We start from the raw sequence: 15701 nt of genomic DNA, 5'->3' as shown, positions 1-15701 counted from the left end.
CTGAAATAAAATTAAATCCCCCCAGTATATCCTCCCCACAACCGATCCTATAACATTTCAAAGAAGAGATTGACTAGAAAAGAAAAGAAAAATATATCAAACCAAAAAGCACTCTTTTGTCACACACACACGTGCACCCCCGCCCCCCCCCCCCCCCCCCCCACACACACACACAACACTGTCCTCCCTCACACAGGCGTGGTGTAGTTGGAGGGGAAGAGGCCGGTGCGTCCACGGAGCTTCCCGGTCCACCAGGACACGTCGGAGCGCTCCAGGACCTCGATGATGTCACCGGCGCTGAAGTCCAGCTCGTCCCTCTCCTCAGCGACAAAGTTGTACAGAGCCTTCACCTGCTCCGAGGGGGACGACGGCATGGGCTGGAACACACAGGTGGAGGTGAGGACACACGTACGATACACACACACACACACACGGTACACACATGGTACACACACACACATGGTACACACACACTGTACACACTGTACACACACGGTACACACACTCACGGTGCACACACACACTGTACACACACACACGGTACGATACACACACTCGATACACACAGGATACAATACGATATACACACACACACACACACACACACACAATACAAACACACCAAACACATACATGATACACACAGGTGTAGGTGAGGACACGCACACACGATACACACACACGTTTCACACTCACGCACCACACACAAACACACACATATACACTACTCACTCCCTACCTGTGGGGGTGGGAGTGGATCAGGGGGGTGGTAGGGTGCTGGGGCTGGAGTTTGGGCTGGGCACAGGTTAGGTATTGGGGGTAGAGTTTGGGCTGGACGCAGGTTAGGTATTGGGGCTAGAGTTTGGGCTGGGCGCAGGTTAGGTATTGGGGCTAGAGTTTGGGCTGGGCGCAGGTTAGGTATTGGGGCTAGAGTTTGGGCTGGGCGCAGGTTAGGTATTGGGGCTAGAGTTTGGGCTGGGCGCAGGTTAGGTATTGGGGGTAGACTCTGCGATGCGGCCCTTTGGTGGTGTGGTTCCATTTCCAGGAGCCAGATCCTGCTTGTCTTCGAGACGGAGTTCTTCTTGTAGAACTCCACCAGCTGGTTTAAATCACACGGAAAGAAACCAAACTTTTATTCAGAGTGTTTAAGCACAACTCACATTTACGTGAAACAGATACAAAGTTTAGACGGATGGACAGTGAGATTAGAATCTGCTGTGGAGTCAGGTAGACAAGCGGGAGGAAATGACACCTTGTTAAACTGACTGATTGAACCAAATTGGTTGAACCAGAGGCAATTCAATATACCACCACCATTAACAATAACAGTGCATTATAATAACTTGCAATTAGCAAGGAACAGAGACCTAACTGTGAGAATACAATACCAATGACAAAAACTCCCAAGTGAACCGAACACTGACCTTATTCAGCGAGGGGAACTTGTCAGTCCAGACGTAATACTGCCCCCTGCTGTCCATCTTCACCTTAAAGTGCTGAACATCAGCCTCGTGTCTGAGATATGAAGGGAGAGGGTGGAGAGAGGAGAGAGACGGGGAGAGACAAGACGAGGTAGAGAGACAGAGGGAGGGGCAGGAAAGAGAGAGAGGAAAGGAGAGGGAGGTTAGAGAGAGAGAAGAGAGAGGGAGGTTAGAGAGAGAGAAGAGAGACAGAGGGAGAGGCAGGAAAGAGGGAAGGAGAGGGAGGTTATAGAGAGAGAGAGAAGAGAGACAGAGGGAGAGGCAGGAAAGAGAGAGGGAAGGAGAGGGAGGTTAGAGATAGGGAAGGAGAGGAAGAGGGAGGTTAGAGAGAGAGAAGAGAGGGAAGAAAAGGAAGACGGAGGTTAGAGAGACAGAAGGAGGGGCAGGAAAGAGTAAGGTGGTGTGGGATAGTTTCATGGGTTTTCTTGCCGATTTTATGCGCATATATCCTGACACACACACGCACACGCACGCACACACACGCACACACACACCTGACAGAGATGGAGAAGTCTCCCGGAGTGCTCTGGCTGCCCCTGATGAGGAAGGAGCCCAGAGGTTTGGCCATCAGGCTGTCCTGGGCCTCCGCCCGGCTGGCGTTCTCCTGGTACCAGCTGGGGAGGGAGGAGAGGGTGGAGGGAGGAGAGGGTGGAGGGAGGAGAGGGTGGAGGGAGGAGAGGGTAGAGGGAGGAGAGGGTGCAGGGAGAGAGAGGGTGGAGGGAGGAGAGGGTGGAGGGAGGAGAGGGTAGAGGGAGGAGAGGGTGCAGGGAGAGAGAGGGTGGAGGGAGGAGAGGGTGGAGGGAGGAGAGGGTGGAGGGAGGAGAGGGTAGAGGGAGGAGAGGGTGCAGGGAGAGAGAGGGTGGAGGGAGGAGAGGGTGGAGGGAGGAGAGGGTAGAGGGAGGAGAGGGTGCAGGGAGAGAGAGGGTGGAGGGAGGAGAGGGTGGAGGGAGGAGAGGGTGGAGGGAGGAGAGGGTAGAGGGAGGAGAGGGTGCAGGGAGAGAGAGGGTGGAGGGAGGAGAGGGTAGAGGGAGGAGAGGGTGCAGGGAGAGAGAGGGTGGAGGGAGGAGAGGGTGGAGGGAGAGAGAGGTTGGAGGGAGAGAGAGGGTGGAGGGAGGAGAGGGTGGAGGGAGGAGAGGGTAGAGGGAGGAGAGGGTGCAGGGAGAGAGAGGGTGGAGGGAGGAGAGGGTGGAGGGAGAGAGAGGGTGGAGGGAGAGAGAGGGTGGAGGGAGGAGAGGGTGGAGGGAGGAGAGGGTAGAGGGAGAGAGAGGGTGGAGGGAGGAGAGGGTGGAGGGAGGAGAGGGTGGAGGGAGAGAGAGGGTGGAGGGAGGAGAGGGTGGAGGGAACGAAGGCAGGGAAGGGAGAAGGAGAGGAGTGGAGGACCAGAATAGAAACAGAGGACAGGGGGTTGAAATGGGAGAGAGAGAAATGGAGGGGGAGGCGGAGGGGGAGAGGGAGGAGGAGGGGGAGAGGGTGGGGGAGGGGGAGAGGGAGAGGGAGGGGGAGAGGGAAGGGGAGAGGGAAGGGGAAGTTGGTTTAGAATGGGGGAGATAAGGGTTTCCGTAGAGGAAGTTGGGGATGATGTCATATTTACAGTACCTTGGAAGATGTATGTCTATGTAGTTCATGGGTACGAAGCCCTCTCTTCCGCACATCTCAGCTTTGAACCACTCATCAGTGGTTCCCAGTATCTGCAGGATGAGACAGGCTAGCATGAGGCCGTTACAATGGCACCACGGACAGTTAGCGCCATACTGTTAGCATGATACAATTAGCATGAGTTAAGTTAGCATTGTCAAACAGTTAGCACCATACTGTTAGGATGATACAATTAACATGAGTTAAGTTAGCATTGTCCTTCAGTTTCTGTAGCATGATGTTGTTAGCATGATTCAGTCAAATGTAGCATGGCTATATTGTCTTGGGGTCAAATTTGACCTGTTTCGTCTTGAGACATTTCATAAATGTTACCTAGTTTTTAATGGAACTAAGGCTTAAAAATGCCTAACAGCAAAACCAATGGTTAGGGTTATTGGTATTCTCATGCTATTGAGAGCCATGTGGCCTCAATAGCCACTGGGGAACACTAAACCCCTTTGACAAGTTTCCACAATAGTCCATGTCATATATAAACTAAACAAATACAGAGGTATCTTTTTCAGGTTCCCATCATGGGCTATGCAGAGCTGGTTAACATAGGACCCTGGGAACAGAATTTCTTCACTTTAGTGTAGTATGATACAGTTAGAAAATATAGCAACACTAGGATACAGTAGCATTGCTCCTATTAGGAAATGTAGCATGTGGCCTACAGTAAGTTGCTTGCTAGTGGGAAGTCATCTAGACAATAACAAATTATTTACAAAAGAATGAAAAGTCTGGAACTATAACGATGTTATCAGACAATAGGTTGTTTGTGTGTGTAGTATCGGTGTGTGTGTGTGTGTAGTATCGGTGTGTGTGTGTGTAGTATCGGTGTGTGTGTGTGTAGTATCGGTGTGTGTGTGTGTAGTATCGGTGTGTGTGTGTGTAGTATCGGTGTGTGTAGTATCGGTGTGTGGGTGTGTGTAGTATCGGTGTGTGGGTGTGTAGTATCGGTGTGTGTGTGTGTAGTATCGGTGTGTGTGTGTAGTATCGGTGTGTGTGTGTAGTATCGGTGTGTGTGTGTGTGTGTGTGTAGTATCGGTGTGTGTGTGTGTGTGTACTAGGAGAGTGTGTTGAACGTTACCCTCAACTGATCTCCCTTTTTGAAGCTCAGCTCTTCGTCGGCCGTGGCTGCGTATTCAAACTTCCCAACAGCCTCCATTCTAGAGTGGAAGGGAGAGAGGTGGAGGTAGCGAAAGAGAGAGGTGGGGGAGAGAGAGGTGGGAGGGAGAGAGAGAGGAATGGGGGGTAGAAATAGAGAGAGGTAGGGAGAAAAGGGCGAGTCAGGGAGAGAGAGACAGGGGAGTTGGGTGGAGGAGGCATGGGTGGAGGAGACGTGATAGAAGTGAGTAAAGGTGGATGGAAGGATGAAAAAAAGGGGGGAAATTACATAGTGAGGGATGGAAGTACAAAGGGAGGAGAAAAAGAAAGATAAATAAAGTATGGGAGTCAGGTGGCTGAGCAGTTGGGGAATCAGGCTATTAATCTGAAGGTTGCCAGTTCGATTCCCGGCCGTGCCAAATGACGTTGTGTCCTTGGGCAAGGCACTTCACCCTACTTGCCTCGGGGGAATATCCCTGTACTTACTGTAAGTCGCTCTGGATAAGAGCGTCTGATAAATGACTAAATGTAAGTGTAAAGAGAGAGAGAGAGCAGTACAGTAGCACTTCCAGCCTGTTGCGAGTGTTACAACATCCTTTGTTAAACGATAAACTCAAAACATTTATAAAGAGTAAAACACGTAAGCCACCTCTCAAACTAACTTCACCCCCAAAGACGATGTCTCACCTACCTATTAGACGCCAACAGTCTGCACACCCACACGATCTCTCCACGGACGACCAAAACCTTGTTTCATCTGTCAGGATGTGAAGCTGCTGTTGCACTTGCGCAAAACAGATCTCTGTTGTCACCCTGTTTGGTCGAACGTCAGCTACTCATGCAAATGTGGGTAGAGGTACACACACACACACACACACATGCAAATACAGACACATGAACACACACACGAGCAGAAATACAAACCCGTGCCTGGGCTAGCATACTGAAACACACACACACACACATATACCTACATGCATCAGTTGATCTACTTCTTGAAAGGAAGTACAGTAACTCAGAAAGTGGAATACCATTCAGTTAAACATTTGATTCGTTTATCAATCGTTTTGATCCAAAGCGACGTACAAGTACTGCATGTAATAAGTATAATCAGGGATCACAAGTGAACAGCTCTGACAGTAATTCAGTGATTTTAGCCAAATAAACATTCTGTTTTATTCAGTTACACTGCCGCACGCAGTTTTGTGCTCTAAGAGTTGAGCCATTAAGACTGCAGTTATGAAACTGCTGAATTACAGTTTAACTGGTGAGGGAAAAAGAGGAAGTATGTTTAGTAGAGAGAGAGGCCATGAAATGCTGCAGTATGTTTGGTTGAGAGGAGATGAAATGCAAAACGCATGTCTACTAAGAGAAATTGCGCGAGGGAAAGAAAATTGGGATGAGAGGGAAAGAAAATTGGGATGAGAGAGAGAAAGAATGGTATGATGTAAAGTGAAAGAAAAGATAGAATCATGAGAGAGAGAGATGAAGGATGCTTTAATCAAGCATGCAGCATAAAGTGACGGTTCTTCGTTGCTGATTACGGAAACCTATTTAAAATAGTTCAGCAGAGAGGAAGTTTTTTGTGGAGCCCTATATTGTGAAATGTGTACACAGTCAGCTTCGGTGTACACATTGTGGTTTCACAAGCCTTCTGGTTGGTGTGGTTGTGTGTCGGGGGGGGGGGGGGGGGGTTGTGTGTGCTTGAATGTGGTTGTGTACAGTCATGGCTAGAAGTATTAGAAGTGACATATTTTGTGTTTTACAAAGTTTACAGCCTTACCTTTTATTTTCCACATGTTTCTGTGGTGTACTTGAAAACAATGATAGACAATTCAAACGTTTTAAAGGCTTTTATTGGCAAAAACATTCAATACATGCAGTAAGAGTGAGAGAGTCCCTCCTTTTATGGCAATCAGTCTGTTCTTATAATCCAGTAATTTTCCATGACTATTACTCATTCACACTTCCCAGTGTTCTGATGATATGATTTAGTGAATAGATGTTAGCTGACAGCTTTGTGGCAGGGCCAGTGACAGGGTTTTTGTGATAGTTAATTTTGGCCTTAATTAATTTTTTATTTGCATTATTAATGCATCTAATCACTCTGCAGAATCATCTAGAAACCATGTGAACCAACACCACATTAACTGAAGCATTTACATTTGTGGATTCATCCCAATCATATAATACATAATAATACCACCACAAATTATCTTTCCTGAAGGAGCTCATGGTATGTGGTTGTTGTTGCTTGTTTCAGCCACAGGGGGGCAGTATACCTGACTTGTCATCCTGTCGACTGTTATGAAACCGTTTTGTGGTCTAATCATTTATGAATCAGATCAGCTGTTGGACACACCAGGAACCTACACACACACACACACACACACACACACACACACACACACACACACACACACACACTCACACACCAGATATGGTCTTCCTGGGACACTGGTGGCTTGGCAGTCATCCCAACTCACCTGGAAGAGGAGGGAGGGAGTGTGTGTGTGTTTGGGGGAGGGTTGGGTTGGGTAGGTTGGGGTGGGGGGGGGGGCTGGAGGGAATTAAACTTTGATAGGGATGTTGCTCGCTACTCGATGGCAGTTGCCAAGGCGACACTTCCAGTACGATGTAGGTACCTGCTTGTTAGTGTTTTGCTTCAGTCAGGAGAAGCACAGGTGTGTGTGTGTCCCAAAGACCCCCAGGTTAACATCAAATGGTGATGGACAATCTCAACACACACCATGTGACCTAGCATTTACACACAATTAGAAGGCATACTTACAGTGTTAGCACACAACAATGCTATAAGCAGTGTGTGTAAGTGTTTACTTGGTGTGTGTGTGTGTGTGTGTGTGTGTGTGTGTGTGTGTGTGTGTGTGTGTGTGTGTGTGTGTGTGAGAGAGAGAGAGTTGTGTGTGCGAGAGAGAAAGAGAGAGAAGTGTGTGTGCGTGAGAGATGGAGAGAGAGAGAGTTGTGTGTGTGTGTGTGTTCAGTCTGCAGTGAGTGGAATGTGCTGATGAGTATTTGTGATGGTGAAGTGTGATCACGACGTTGTCGTCAAGCAAAGAGAGAGAGAGAGAGGGAGGGAGGGGGGGAGATGGAGGGAGGGGGGGAGGGAGGCGGGGAGAGAGAGGGAGGGAGGGGGGAGAGGGAGGGGGAGGGAGAGGGAGAGACTGTATATTGAAGAAGATGCATACCTGTGTCTCCCTTTCTCTCTCTCTCTCTCATCCTCTGGTGAATGAAGTGGGTCATCTCCCAGTCGACAGGAGCCTATCCATCACTCACACACTCACACACGCACACACGCACACACTCACACACTCACACACCCATCTATCACATCTCGGACTGATACCTTGACATAAAGTAGGAGTTATAGAGAAACAGTAAAAAGCAGTGTGGGCAGTTATAATCTGAACTAATTTTTTTATTTAATCATATTTATCATCTATTCATGTTTTTCAGAGAAATCAGCGGATTGATTGATTAACTACTTAACTAATCTATTGATCTACTTAACCTCATCTCCCTTCTCTCCCCCCTCTCCCCCCTTCTCTCTCTCTCATTCCCTCTATTCTCCTCTTCCTCTCTTCTTCTCTTCCATCCCTCTATCCCTGCATCCTGGCCCTCTCCGGCCTGGTGTTGCTATGACAGTGGGCTTCTGACACACCTTGACATCGGTTACCCTGGCGAGGAACGCATCATGCAACAGTCAAGCCAACCATACAGAAGCACTGGATTGTGGGTAAAAAGAAAAACGTGGACCCCCGAAAAAATAACAGTTAAGAAAGTTCACTAACCCATGAGTAAACTTGGAAAGACACACACGTGCACAAAACAAACACACACACACACACACTGATTAAGCAGTACCAAGGTGACCTTTTGAACGCTGCTGTCCAATGAGAACTGCCTATATTAGCATACGTTAGACTGCTACTGCGTTTCATCTGTTTATCTGCGCGTGTGTGCATCTGCATGTTTGTGTGTGTGTGTGTGTGACTCAAGCTAGGGAAACAAGCAGGGTTTAAGGGACAAATAGTTTATATATCTGCTAGTGTGTGTGTGTGTGTGTCTTTTTGTGTGTCTACTTGTGTTTGTGGGAGATATGATGTGAGAGGGATTGCTCGATAGCGAATGAGTTGGAGATTCGGAGGAGAGAGATAAAGAGAAGTGTGTGTGTGTGTGTGTGTGTCTGCACCCGAGACCCACAAACAAAACATCGTTCTCAGTTGGCACTATTGCTTGTTTACCGAAAAAACAACAAAGTACTGCAGTGTGCCACTAGGTGGAAGTAAAGCACTGATGACGACTGAAAAATGTGTGTTGCTGATAAAGAGGATGTGAATGAGTGGGTCTGAGATCACAACAAAATCATTTTTGTTTACCTCATGGTGACACACACTCACACACACCAGTACAATGGAGGTTACATCTATGACCTTCTGCGTCAGTGCCACCAGATGGTTTGACCACAGGGATGACCCCCTGACTGTGTTTACAACATCAGCCCAGCCCTCCTCCCTGCCAGCCCAGCACCAGCCCCCACCCTCCCCCTCTAACGAGAGAGAGAGAGAGAGAGAGAGAGAGAGAGAGAGAGAGAGAGAGAGAGAGAGAGAGAGAGAGAGAGAGAGAGAGAGAGAGAGAGAGAGAGAGAGAGAGAGAGAGAAGAGAGAGAGAGAGAGAGAGAGAGAGAGAGAGAGAGAGAGAGAGAGAGAGAGAGAGAGAGAGAGAGAGAGAGAGAGAGAGAGAGAGAGAGAGAGAGAGAGAGAGAGAGAGACAGAGAGAGACACAGACACAGACAGAGACAGAGACAGAGACAGAGACAGAGACAGAGACAGAGACAGAGACAGAGACACACAGAGACACACAGAGACACACAGAGACACACAGAGACACACAGAGACACACAGAGACACACAGAGACACACAGAGACACACAGAGACACACACAGAGACACACACAGAGACACACACAGAGACAGACTCCACTTTTAAGAAAGTGGAGTAGTGCTGTTTCAGGTTGACAGTCTGGTGTTTGATGTAAATCACCAGATTGCCCGGCGATCTGTGAGCATGGACCAATCACTTAGCTTTGTTCAACTGAGTGGTGCAGAACCACTAGCTTGGCTTGCTGCTCACTGCTGACTAACACTGACTCCTGTTCTACCTGCCAACACTGCAGCCAACCACTTAACAGCTGTGTGTGTAGATGTGTGTGTTAGCCTGTGTGTGTGTGTAGTTTTGTGTGAGTGTATGTGTGTGCGTGTAGTCTTGTGTTTGTGTGTGAGGACGTGTAGATGTGTTTGTTTCCTGGTGTGATTGTGAGTATATGTGTGTGTGAGCCTGTGTGTGTGTGTGTGTAGATGTGAGTCACCACACTATAGGGTCACCCAGACTACAGGTGTGAAGAGTCTTCTATTACAGCCAAGAGGCTCGTCAGAGGTGGAGAGGTGCACTCTGGGATAGCTGTGTGGGGCCTGGGAGGACTGCTGACCTGTACAGGCCTCTCACAGGTAATGGTTAAAGGACACACACACACACACGCACACACACATGTAGTGTAATCACACTGGATGGAGGGCATGTGCTTCTATTACTCCTCCGCTCTCTTCTATACAATAATACAGTCAGAAATTATCTCTATTTCTCACACTCTCTCTCTCTCACACACACACACACAGACACATACACATCCAGAGGTGCCCGAAATGCAGAAAGCTGCAGGTGTCTAACATTTACTCATCAGCCTAATGACCGATCTTTACTTTCATTAGCGGTGAGATGGGGGAAGAGGGAGGGTGAGGCAGAGAGAGGGTGAGGCAGAGGGAGGGGTGAGGCAGAGGGAGGGGTGAGGCAGAGGGAGGGGTGAGGGAGAGAGGAAAGAGAGAGGAGGGAGAGAGTTTAAGGTGTAAGGAGAGTGAAAACCACAAGGTGTATAGTAGGGATGAGATTACATGCTAATCTTTCTTTATTGGAATCTTACCAGGAACATTTAGAAACCAGCCCAGGGATGAGCCACTGTGTGTGTGTGTGTGTGTGCGTGCCTGTGTTTGTGTGCGTGTGTGTGCAGCTGCTGTCTCCATGTGACTGTACAATATGTGTGTTTGTGTGTTTCTACCAGAATATCCCTGTATTGTGGAGTGCACGTATGTGTGTGTGTGTCTGGGTGTGGGTGTGTGTCTGTGTGTGTGTGTGTGTGTCTGTGTGTGTGGGTGTGTGTGGGTGTTTGTGTGTCTGGGTGTGTGTGTGGACAGCCAGTCTCTGGTGTCGGCATAGTAATCGTCTCTCAGACAGGTGGAGGTCAAAGGTTCCGTCTCTGAGGGCAGGTGTGCTGTCGACATTTGGATACCATGACAACCAGCCTGGTTACACTATATCCGCACTGAAGAGTGATGGAGGTGACTATCACTTCTCTTTTTATAGACCTCCCCTATACCCCTCTCTCTCTTTGGCCTATCTTTCTCCCCCGCACCCCTCTCTCTCTCCCCCCTCTAGGGAAAAACAACAGTCAGTTATAGAGAGGAGAAGTGAGAGAAGAGACGGTTCATGGTGTACAGCACAATTAGGCCCGAGTTTATGTGGCTTGTCTCTGCTGTAATTGACGACGAGCCGCACGGGGAATAACCACACTTTAAGGCGTTAGCTTACGGTTGGGGTGCGACTTTCTCCGTTTTCCCCACGGGAAGCGGCCAAAAGTGACACGTTGTGTCGGTTTAAATTGAGATAATAGGACTAAAGCTGGTTGCGATGACCTTTAGAGCGGCGCTTAGACGTGTTCACGGATAACAAGAGAAAAAGGTCTTAAGGTAGCTCCCCTAGCATTTTTTGTGAGCCTCGGTGACACTCATAGCCTTTTCTTTGCTCGTGAAATTTTGCTTGGAATTAATTCCTTAAGAGGTAGCCTAGCTACGAGCTTTCTGTCCATTTACACAACGTAATTAGCAGCTAATATAGGCTACTGTATGCTATAGGCTACCATGTCGGGTCTTTTGTTATATTTGTAAAGATCATTAACTCGTCGGCAGTACAACATCCCTTACTCTCCTCCAAGGTTGCTCCGGCTGTGCCGTCAGTTAACGACCGGCCGGCCTAACGGAGCAGGGCTGAACACATCTGTGTAAAACCGGCGGTCGTTCAGAGCGTCGTCATGGGCCACTTGTTGTGTCTGGCAGCTGTTTCACCGGCGGTTCATACAGGGCGGGGTTGCCGCTCCGCCGTTGAAATATGCCTCTTTCCAAGCCGACCCTCCGTCTGAGAGCCGGTGTGATTTACGTCCGTTAGTTCTTTTAGTGCTCGCTTCCTGGCCTTGCGGTCCATTTGGACGTCTGATTGATATGGCGACTCAGTCTGGACTGGAAAATGGACGGCACGAGCATGAAGACTAATGGCAGCCCCTCACAGCGTGGACACGCCCCATTATATATGTGGTCTGACCAGTGTTGTCGTGACTGGAATGACACTGCAGGTCAGGTGTGTGTGTGTGTGTATGTATGTGTGACTAGAAAGAGTGCGTAAGAGCGTGCGTGTATGTACGTTCTGTGTCACACACACATTCACCCTTTAATTGACATGTTAGGTCATCATGTCGACTTCATGTTACCTCTTTACGCATCTCAAGATTCACACCCTTGTGTGAATTACAGTCGCGTGGGGAGATGAGGGCGCAAACGGTGGGACCGGGAACGTGACCCGCGTGCACAATTGTCGGCGTGTTTCTGGTGGCAGGTTTGCCGGTCAGTGTCACGCGGCCCTGTGACCTTCCCTTCCCAGGCGCCTGAGGTAGTCAACTTGAAACCTAATTGTGTGGTGATAAACCATGCTGTCACATCGCTTGGGTGTGTGTGTGTGTGAGAGAGAGAGAGAGAGAGAGAGAGAGAGAGAGAGTGTAGATATGGATGTGCGTGTTCGTGCTCATAGCTGTCAGACCCCCCCTCCCCCCCTCATCCCTTCTTCCTCCGATGTCAGCGCGCGGCTCCGCTGTAGACTCCCAGAAGTGACCTCTCCGGTCTCCATCGGAGATCAATAGCACAGTCGTTGTAATGGAATTATGCAGTGATGGAACAACAAACTGCTTTACGTTTATTTACTGAAGCCCTCGGGCCACTATAAGACATGGCACTCATTCAATTTAGACGGATTGATTAAAAATAATGATAGACTCCCGCAACCACATGATTATTACTGAAACCAGGAAGAATTGCAGGTTTGTTTTAGCCTGAGGCCATTCACAACTCAATTCAGATGCATAAGAATCCTTGAAAACGTTTGCAAATGTGAAACTGCCACTATCCCGCCCCGCGCGGCGTGGGTGAGAGGGCAAACACGGAAGGACAAACGAATGTTACTTTTGAAGCTGACCACTCTCTCCGTGGTTCCGAACGGTTACCGGCGCTGTCCATGGTGCTGGAGCCGTTGCGCCACTCCTGTCATCCCCCTTTCCCCGACACACACACACACACACACACACACACACACACACACACACACACACACACACACACACACACACACACACTGTGTGGACACTTCTTATCTACTGCAAGTACATTTTTCTTTTTTTAAATCAGCGCTTATATTTTCAGCGCTAGAATTGTACTTTAGATTCTAGTCTGCGCATGTTCTCGAGCCCCTGTGCTGCCTTGTGAGTTTGTGGCACAACACCCGCAAAATGTGACTGTAGTTGACAGCGGAGAATTGATAGAAAGTGTGTGTGTGTGTGAGAGAGAATACATCGCATCTTTCCTCCTCCCTCCCCTCGCGCCTTCCGCTGCTTGCTACATTAACAGGGGTTGGGAATCATACAGGCGCGCGCCAAGCTCTAGCTGCGAAGCCCGGTTTACCTGCCAAGTGATAATTGCGCAGCTGATTATTTTCGTCGGAATCTCAACGGAAATTTCCTCCAACACCGGAGACCTTGAGTGGCTGGAGGGAAACCATCTCCAGACGACTTATTCCGGTGGGGAGTGGTGTTTCACCGAATCTTCTAGAAGTCCCGCTTTTGTTGCTTAATCATCATAGCTGGGGATTGTCTCGCTCAGCCTGGGAGTGAACGGGTTCCGTTAACTTCATTCGCCACGGGAGACAAGCGGGGAAGGAACAAGGAGAACCGGGAGGGAGTCATCAGCAGCTTCAACAGGCATCGCCGCGCGCCACTGCTCGGTTTAGGTTTCATTGGATATGTGTCTCTCGGCGGTTCTGAAGTGATGTGAATTTAAAGCGAATAAGAATATCGACAGAAGAAAATTTCAACAAGAAGTGTGTCAGAAGACGTTAACGTGAAAGCAAACAGTTTGAAGGCGTATCCCATCCTGCTGCGTTGTGAGAAGCCTATCATTTTGTCCGGTCTGAAAATTAATTTCAAAGATAAAATAAAAAAGACAATTTCGTTTTCACGTAGATGTGACTTAGAAATGGTCTAGTCAACCCTAGACAGTATAGGTGAGTCTTGTAGGGATGGACGGTTAATGAGACAGAGAGATAGAGGGAGAGAGAGAGAGGGGGAGTGCGGAGAGCATCGTCTGCCAGCTGTGAGGAACCACCTATTGTCCCCAATCGACCGCTGGTTTTGTCCTCCCACCCTAGTCCGTCCAGGGCCGATCCTGGACAGGTAGAGCCGGCAATAGCACCATCCAGTAGGGGATGATATTTCAATAGCTGGCCTAGCTTGGTGTTTGGGAACGTTAACGGTCGTTTCTGGAGACCACCCATGTCTCCAAACCAACTTGGAATCAACATTTCTCTTGCCGGGGTTTAAAAAAAGGAAGAGTAAACTGGAAGCGATGACATGTGGATTCCCAAACCGCCCGAGGTTCTCGCGCACCGGCACGGTCCGTTGAGGAGTTGCCAAGGCTACGCGGCATATCAGAGCTGAGTCCTCGCGCCTTTGATTCGGTGGGCTTTTGAAGTGCACAGGTGGTGGGTTATTGTCTCAACGCGGCGCCACCGCAAATATGTTATGTAAATGTTATCACCGCCTGAGCCGGAATACGTTCAACCCGGATTCTTTAACATATTCCTGAATGGAATTAGTCAAACAGACTGGATTTGAGTAAAAAAAAACCTGAAGAATCCCCAGAGAGAGAAAGAGAGAGAGAGAGAAGAGGAGATTAGCCTACCGTAGCCTAGGCTACATATATATTCTCTCAAGCGTTGGCGACCTGGCCTTCTTGATGTCAAACAAGGTAGGCTTTAAAAGTCACTTATTGTCCAGTTGTTATGTTTCTTCCTAAACACATACAAGCTCTCTCTCCCTCCAACTCCCCCCCTCCCTCTCTCTCTCTCTCCCCCCTCCCTCCCTCTCTCTCTCCCCCTCCCTCCCTCGTCTTTCTCTCTCTCTCTCTCTCTCTCTCTCTCTCTCTCTCTCTCTCTCTCTCTCTCTCTCTCTCTCTCTCTCTCATCTCTCTCTCTCTCTCTCTCTCTCTCTGTCTCTGTCTCTGTCTCTGTCTCTGTCTCTGTCTCTGTCTCTGTCTCTCTCATCCAGGCTCTCTCCTTCTCCTTTCATAATTTTTTTGAGGTTGTATTGAAAGCATTAATAGAAAAGATAAAAACTCCAGACACACAAAGGATGAAATGGTAGTCCTCATCCTCTGAACATCTGAAGCCTGCATGTGTGTGTGTGAGAAAGAAGGAGGGGGTTCCTATAGCAGGTATTCTTCTACAGTAATATAGGGTTCTGACCATTGCGCTCCTACAACAAAAGAAGTCGATTTCAAATGGAGTTAGGGATTCATCAGTGCCATGAGCCAAGATCAAGCATGTCAGTTTCACCCACACACTTAAAGATGGCCTCTAAATTTAGGCCCATGTGACACTGGACTTCAAACCGTTTGTAAGTTACGCTGATATTGATCGCTGTAGCAGAACCAATAAATCAGATACCATCAACCTGTGTGTGGGGGAGGGTGTGTGAGTGTGTATATGTGTGTGGGAGGGTGTGTGAGTGTGTATATGTGTGTGGGAGGGTGTGTGAGTGTGTATATGTGTGTGGGAGGTGTGTGAGTGTGTGTGTGTGTGTGGGAGGGGGTGGGGGTTGGGGGTGGTAGGAGGACTCTAAATGACCAAAAGAGGGCACTGTACCAACACCTGTCTAACTGACGTGAAATTTAAACCTCCTCTCAGTCAGTGTGTACGGTATATAGACAGACAGCTGTATGGATCCAGTAGACTCGCAACGTGACTTCCAATTTGATAGTGATAATTTTAATTGATTAATCTTCCGCAGTAAGAAAACAATCACCCCGCCCCTCACCCTGGGGGAGCAGATTAGAGGATGAAACAAAGTTGTATTAGAATGTTGGAGGATTCACACTCCTCATCAGATCTGATCATACGGCGAGGCTAATTGCTCGTTATGAGTTTTTCTCAAGCGTGTCGACCAATAGGAGAGAGCGGAACGTTGTGAACGCTTCCAGGAACCTTGAACCGATGGCGGACGGTATCTTTTCTGTGAATCTTTAATGTCGGTCG

The 15701-nt window shown here is 48.6% G+C and overlaps 1 protein-coding gene across 1 annotated transcript; it reads right to left on the bottom strand.

Annotated features, from left to right (window-relative positions):
• Positions 1-161: 161 nt before the first annotated feature.
• Positions 162-5016, bottom strand: LOC134016299 (growth factor receptor-bound protein 2-B-like). Its single transcript, XM_062455691.1, has 7 exons — positions 4915-5016; positions 4207-4285; positions 3078-3169; positions 1976-2095; positions 1425-1515; positions 740-1099; positions 162-377 (listed from the first exon to the last, which is right to left on the bottom strand). Exons 2-7 carry the CDS (start codon positions 4282-4284, stop codon positions 189-191), a joined length of 930 nt encoding a protein of 309 aa, XP_062311675.1. The 5' UTR covers position 4285; positions 4915-5016; the 3' UTR covers positions 162-188.
• Between the last annotated feature and the right edge of the window lie 10685 nt (positions 5017-15701).

Source organism: Osmerus eperlanus, unplaced genomic scaffold (assembly GCF_963692335.1).
Source record: "Osmerus eperlanus unplaced genomic scaffold, fOsmEpe2.1 SCAFFOLD_172, whole genome shotgun sequence".
Taxonomy (NCBI): domain Eukaryota; kingdom Metazoa; phylum Chordata; class Actinopteri; order Osmeriformes; family Osmeridae; genus Osmerus; species Osmerus eperlanus.
The sequence above is the reverse complement of the archived record's forward strand: the minus strand, read 5'-3'. Positions and strand labels throughout refer to the sequence as shown.